General features: G+C 52.0%; 1 protein-coding gene across 2 annotated transcripts in view; it reads right to left on the bottom strand.

The window, feature by feature from the left end:
* Nucleotides 1-6,980, bottom strand: part of Mrc2 (mannose receptor C type 2) — a 59,277-nt gene extending 52,297 nt beyond the window's left edge. Inside the window, exon 1 of one of the 2 annotated variants that reach the window (XM_021177266.1) lies at nucleotides 6,734-6,980. In XM_021177266.1, coding sequence (XP_021032925.1) covers nucleotides 6,734-6,950 — 217 coding nt within the window. In that variant the 5' untranslated portion in view covers nucleotides 6,951-6,980. The remainder of the gene's footprint in view (nucleotides 1-6,733) is intronic. The other variant, XM_029484156.1, reaches the window with a different exon arrangement.
* Between the last annotated feature and the right edge of the window lie 286 nt (nucleotides 6,981-7,266).

Raw genomic sequence — 7,266 nt, 5'->3', positions numbered from 1 at the left:
AGAGGCAGAGGCAGAGGCAGAGGCAGAGGCAGAGGCAGAGGCAGAGGCAGAGGCAGAGGCAGAGGCAGAGGAAGAGGGAGAGGCAGAGGAAGAGGCAGAGGCAGAGGCAGAGGCAGAGGCAGAGGCAGAGGCAGAGGCAGAGGCAGAGGCAGAGGCAGAGGCAGAGGCAGAGGCAGGGGGATCTGTGATTTTTGAGACCAACCTGTTCTATAGAATGAGTTCCAGGAAGGTTAGGGCTACACAGAGGAACCTTGTCTCAAAAAGCCAAAACCCACAGACAAACAAACAAACAAACAAATTTCTCCTTTCTTAAAGTAGATTTATTTATTTTTATCTCATGTGGATGAGTGTTTGCCTGCATGTATGGATGGATACCACATGTGTGCCTGGTGCCCATGGAGGCCTGAAAAGGACACTGGATGCCCCTGGAAACTGTTACTACAGATGATTGTGAGCCACCTGACATGGGTGCTGGGAACCACACCTGGGTGGTCTAAAAGGAACAGTGAGTGCCCTTAACCATGCTAAGCCATCTCTCCAGCCCAGGCCCGAGGGTGCTGAAGATTACCTTATCATATTTAAGCCCCTTGATATTCACGGGTTTTCTTTCTTATTAGTAATAAAAACAGCAATAGCTTAGGATACCAAGAGCATAGGATGTGTATCTCAGACATCCATCATCTGACTTGTGTGCGACTCCCATGCAACACCCCACAAGGTGGACTGTTCTTTTTCTCATGTGCCAAAAGAGGAGAGCAGAGTCTTTCAATTAATTCTGGTCTCAAGGATTCTTCCCCATGAATAAGTCCAGAGGATTGAGGGAGAAAGGAAACAAGTTCTAAGGTTCTGGCAGTTGTTTTCCTTCCTAGGTATCCTGAAGACACTAGAGTCTTAAAGGAAAACTCAGGAGCCGGCTAGGCCAAGGGAAGGAAGGACCTACTTGGTAGAAGGTACAGTGAGCAAAGGCCTGGCAGTGGAGTGTGGAGCAGAGCATGCTGGGAAGGTGAAGGAGGAGGAGTGGGGCCAGAGTGCTGGAAAGGAGCTGAGGTTTCACAGCTGTCTCCTGGAGGGTGTGATACACAGCCAGAGGAACTGAAGTAGGCAGAGGTCATCAGAAAGCATGGGCCAAGTCTGTGGAGGGTCTAGACTTTTATTTTTTTTTATTTTTATTTTTTAAAGATTTATTTATTTATTATATGTAAGTACACTGTAGCTGTCTTCAGACACTCCAGAAGAGGAAGTCAGATCTTGTTACGGATGGTTGTGAGCCACCATGTGGTTGCTGGGATTTGAACTCCTGACCTTCGGAAGAGCAGTTGGGTGCTCTTACCCACTGAGCCATCTCACCAGCCCTAGACTTTTATTTTTGAATGTAATCTAATTTTCAGGAGTCTGGGTGTTTGCCTTCCATGTAATGTCTGTGCACCATGTATATTCCCGGTGCCCTGAGAGGTGTAGTCTCCCTGGGACTGGAGCTACAGACAGTTGGGAGCTGCCATGTGGGTGATGGGAATCAAAACCAGGTCCTCTTAACCCCAGAGCATCTTTGCAGCTCTGAGGAGCTGTACTCTGAGAGGAGAGTGGCCCTGAGACTAAATGTAGACAGGAACCAACAATTAGGGCTCCCACTGCAGCCCATGGTGTGCCATCTGGAGGAAGCAGTCCAGTCTGTTTCCTGGGTGGTTGGAGCAGGCTGTCCCCAGCATTTCCTGGGCCACAGATAATCATTGTGCAAACCCTCCTCTAGCCTACTGAGGAGTAACTAGAATCTACAGAGCTCAGGGCAACTTCTAAGAGCCATGTCACTACTCCAGTGACCCATCCCACCCAGATTTATAGGACTCAGTCATGGGAAAGGGGCTCTCCTCATCTTGTGAAGAGCTAAAAAGATACTTTTCCTGTCAGTGATACTGAAGCCCCCCAAGTCCAGGGAGACCCCCATGGAGGTGCCGGGCAAGGAATTAGATTCAAAGGAAGAATATCTATCTATCTATCTATCTATCTATCTATCTATCTATCTATCTATCATCTGTCTGGTCTTTCAGGACAGAGAAACTGGACTCTGTAGACTAGGCTAGCCTCGAACTCAAAGTGGATTTGCCTCTGTCTCCGGAGTGCTGGGATTAAATGTATGTGAGACTGTCACCACCGCGCAGCCTGGAAGAATAGGTCTTAGTCAGCCGGGCGGTGGTGGCGCACGCCTTTAATCCCAGCACTTGGGAGGCAGAGGCAGGTGGATTTCTGAGTTCGAGGCCAGCCTGGTCTACACAGTGAGTTCCAGGACAGCCAGGGCTACACAGAGAAACCCTGTCTTGAAACCCCCCCCCAAAAAAAAAAAGAAGAAGAAGAAGAAGAAGAAGAAGAAGAAGAAGAAGAAGAAGAAGAAGAAGAAGAAGAAGAAGAAGAAGAAGAAGAAGAAGAATAGGTCTTAGTCATCTTGAGCTCATTACTGTACAGGGTCAGTAAAGATGAGGAATGAATGAATGAATGAATGAATGAATGAACAAACGAACAAATGACTATGTGAATGAAATCCCTACCTCCACGAGCTGGGGTGCCTGGTTGCAGCTTCTTCAGGCATTCGGCAATTATTTGCCAATGCCTCCTTGGAGGGAAACATCTCAAGGACCCAAGGGCAAGGAAGAGGGAACTTAGTCTCTGCCTCCGCGGCCCCATGGAGACGTACAAGAACCAAGTGCCCACAATCGCTGACAACAGAGAGCTGTCCCAGCCACTCTCTTCTTCACTGTCCCTTCCAAGAGGACATGTGGGCGGGTGTTCTGTTTGGGTATAAAAGTTTGGTCGGCAGTACATTGTTTGGAGTGTTAGTCTTTTGATTAGATCATAATGGATGAACCGCTATAATGACGGGGTCTTAATGGCATTATTGGGCAACCAGGAAGTAGAGCCTAGTTGGAAGAAGTAGGTCGCTGGAAACTTGTCTTTGAAGTGTGTACCGTTTCCTTGGTGCCTCCCGGTCTTCCTGGCTGCCTTTCTCTGCGCCATGACCCTTGGTTAAGCGTCTGCCTCCTCACAGACGTAGGGCAATGGAACCAGCTGACTTCGGGCTGAAGTCTCTAAACTGAGTGCCAAACTAAACCCTTGTCCCCTTAAGTTGCTTAGATGAGACAACTGAGTCGCAGTGATAAGCTAGCGAACACCCAGGGTAGCGTAGGCTTAGGGCTCCCCGGCAATGGTCCTGCTTTCTGCAGTGCTTTTGTTTTGGCTTGGTGCTGCTAGGTTTAGATGTTCTGGCCTCACCTGCAATGGAATCCTGTTCACCGCCTTCTAGTGGTGCGATCTTGACAAACCAAGAACAGCTCTAACATTTGACTCCCAGGGGCTAAGATGAGATCTGCCCAGGGCTAGGAGATTTGAGGAACCAAGGGCTTTTACTGCTGTCACTTTCCCCACCCCCATGCTTAAACCGGCAACAAATGCAAAGACCCTAAGAAGTGCAGGCCTTTTTGGTCACACCAACTGTGGGCCTTGGACTTCTCTGGTGCGAGCACATTGGGACCAAATCTAAGCTTCCTGCTCCCCTGTGTGCAACCATCACCTTGCCCAGGTAAACTCAGAATAGAAGAGAAACCTGGTACGAAACACAGCAACCCCGGAGGAGCACCACGACCCTGGCAGCTTGCTTGAGCCAGGTAGGTGGAGTTTTATGGAGGAGGATGGTGTTCAGGGCTTTTTGCCTGGTCAGGAGCTGGGGAAACGTGCAGTGGTTTGTCCAATTGCTCTGGTAGCAGAGACAAAACCCGACACCTCTCAGAGGGAATGCCAGCCATCTTTGTCTGACTTTTAGACAGAAGTCCTTCCCCACAGGAGGACTTCCCAAGTTTCCTTCACGGTTCCACCTAATAGCAGATCCCTCTGTTCTAATCCATAGCTCATTTTGTAAGAAACCTCCAGCTCTGGGCTGGTGAGATGGCTCAGTGGGTAAGAGCACCCGACTGCTCTTCCGAAGGTCCGGAGTTCAAATCCCAGCAACCACATGGTGGCTCACAACCATCCGTAACGAGATCTGACTCCCTCTTCTGGAGTGTCTGAAGACAGCTACAGTGTACTTACATATAATAAATATATAAATCTTAAAAAAAGAAACCTCCAGCTCGTCAGAGCTCCAGAGCCAGCCCGCAGGTGGGATCTTCATGGGGCCTTCTAGACACCTGACCAGATTCCTTCACCGTTTCCTCCAGAAACCCAAGAAGCTTCCACAAAATATTCAATGGCGGCGGCACCTTTCTGACCTGGTCTCCCTCATCTGGCCCTCCCTGCTCCCTCCAGAGAGCCTCTCCTCCTTGGACCACATTCTCTCCTGTTTCTGGTCATTTACCATCCTTGGTCCCAGCCTTCACTTTCTAGATGTGCCCAAAATAAATCATCAGACTCCTCTTAAGACTCTGTTTTGTACTCTGCAAAATGGGTCCAGCAATACCTACTTCTTTGGGTTATCATCAGAATTAAATGAGAAATTGGATGCTAAGCACTTGCTTCCAGGCTGAGATGACACTTGCCCACAGAGCCTTTACCCCTCACTAGTGGTTCAACCTGTGTCATCCTCCTGACAGACTTCCGGTTTCCCTGAGACACATCTTAACTCTTAACACTTGGCTCAGTGCTGTACACAGGGAGAGTATACCAGAATCACAGCAAAAGCATATTTTATGGGGGTCACAGAAGAAGTAAAGATGAATTCTGACACCCTATGTTAAGAATTCCTTCAGTCCTATCACCTCTGATTCCCAAGAAGAGCGGCCATTCCTCATCCAGAGTCCACTAGACTTCCTTTCCTGTTGGTGATCAGGAAGCTGCCAGCCCTGCCCCCTCCCTCCACTTCCCACCCCTAGGGTGCCTTTCAACTCCTACTTCCCACAAGCACTTCTACCTAGAGCCACAGGTTCCCCATGGTGGTGAAACTTGCAGAGGGCTTGCCCCTTCCATCAGGTTCTAGCCCAGCCTCCCAGATGAGGGACCTCCCAGATGAGGAAGATGGCAGGGTAGGGTCGGTCAGTGCTGTGTTTGTTCGGTGACAGGGACGTTGTGTGGTTTTTACCCTCCTGTTCAGTTGGTTTAGTGAAGAGCCCCTCTCCCCCACCCCCACTCCCAGCTGTGTGAATCCAGGCTGGGCTTCTTCAGGGCTCGGGAGGGTGATCCAGGCCACACAGCAGCCCAGACATGGGCATTTTGTGTGTAGGTCAGTCTGAGAGAGCAGGGAGGGACAGAAGCAGAGACCAGGAAGCACAGGAATACTGTAAGCCTCCTTTTCCTCCCTGACTGGGCCCCTCATCAGGCATCTCCACCCCCCTATCAAAAGCTCCCTGGGGGAAAAGACCAAGTCAGCACTCTGGCCCAGCTCTTTCCCAGGGCCTGGCTTTAAAATCCAAGCTAAGGCTCTTGGAATTGGCTCTGTCCTTTCCCTCCTCCCTGGAATCCTGCTGTCCCGGGTCCTAGACAGAGGGACAAGGCTCTGGCAAGAACCCCTGGAGGTGAGGGGGCTCCGGCTTGCTTCCTGTGTCTGCAGGCTTCAGATCCAGGTGGGAGAGAAGGGCAAAGGAGGCTCCTATGTAACTGTGGGTCACCCTGACCCTACCTTTCCCCTCAGCAAATGCTCACAGCACACCAGGCCACCGCAAAGGCCTCAGACTCTTCAGGGGGCCCTCTAGTCCTAGCACAAAGCTGCAGCTGCTGCCCCATCCCTTTCCCCGCTGACCCAGCCCCCAATTAAACATAAAAAGGGGATATGGAGGCAACACTCAGCACATTTTTAAAAATTCTGAGTGCCCCTGCCCCCCAAGATCTACCCTATCAATGTTTATGAGTGTTCAGCTTCTTGTCGAGGGACCTGTCTGACCTCACATTTCAGATAGTTCTAAAATAACGACGACGACAACAGCAACAACAAAACAACAACAACAACAAAAAAACATACAGAAAAGAGAAGGGTGCAGTTTGGGGGGCTTGTGTGGTTGGTCTTCTGTGGGTTGTGGTTTTGTATCTTTAGAAACTCTTTTACAGCAAAGACTGTCCACTCTGGAGAAGTGCCAATTTGATCAGAATTGACCACACAAAGTGAGAAACGAACACACACACACACACACACACACACACCACACACGCACGCGCATTCGGTTCTCCTGGCACAAAACTGTTCCACAGGGTTACGATCGAACGGTGCATAAGTCCTCTGCCACAAGCTGTCCTTAAAGACCAAGTAAGAAAACAACATAAAGACCCCACTGCCAGACGCTGAACAGACTGACCCCTCACGTACAGAGTAAGAAACAATGCGCCTCTGGCTCTCTGGTTGTATATCAAGGTACCCAGACCAGCGCGGGGCGGGCGCCGGGGGTCCGAGTGGCCGGGACACCAGCCCTCCCTCTCCCTCCCAGGCCGCGGTGCCTTGGCTCCCCTCCCCCGCCGCCTGCCACATCTGGTTCCACTCAGATCCTCCCCCACCTCCAGGCGCGCTCCTCCTCCCATCTCCTCCCTTGCTCCCAGAAAAGTGGAGACGAATTTTAAAAACCCAGTCACACACACGCGCGCGCGCGCGCGCGCGCACACACACACACACACACACACGCACGCACGCACACACACACACACACACACACACACACACACACGCACTTCTTCAGAAAAGATGGGAGAAAAAAAGGAGGGAAAAGTCAAGAGGCCCGACTCCCTGGCGGGCCGACTCCCGAAGTTGGCCAAGTTGGCAGCGCCTTACCCAGGAGGGCGGCAGCGGAGTCCGCGGGGTGGCCGAGACGCAGTCCCCCGAGAAGCAAGACGCAGCGCAGCAGGTGACGAGGCCAGGGCGCGAGGGCAGGTCGGATGGGTAACATCCCTGCGGCGCTCGGAGGAGAGTACCGAGGGCGCACAGCAGGGCTGCGTGCAGAGACAGCCCTAGCGCTGTGCTCAGATGACCGCCGGCGAGGGGATAGCATCCTCCTCCCGGTCCGGACGAAGTGATGCCTCCCGGAGAGGAGGAGGGAGGAGGCAGGCCCCGCAGAGGGAGGGCGGAGGGAGGAGCGCAGAACCCTGGAGGAGGGTTTGAGGGGCAGAGGGGAAGAGAAGCGGGCAGCGTGGGAGGGGACGGGGGCGGCGCGGGGGCGCAGGGCTGGGGATCCGGCCGCAAGGTTGTGCGTGTCTGGAGGGAGAGGAGGCGAAGGCTGGAGAAGAGGATCGGCGAGGTCCACAAGGATCCCAGTGTGCGCTCTTTATCTTCCCCTATTCTGCTTCTTAATACCTTCCCGCCTTGTC

This window comes from Mus caroli, chromosome 11, assembly GCF_900094665.2.
Source record: "Mus caroli chromosome 11, CAROLI_EIJ_v1.1, whole genome shotgun sequence".
In the NCBI taxonomy this organism is placed as follows: Eukaryota; Metazoa; Chordata; class Mammalia; order Rodentia; family Muridae; genus Mus; species Mus caroli.
The sequence above is the reverse complement of the archived record's forward strand: the minus strand, read 5'-3'. Positions and strand labels throughout refer to the sequence as shown.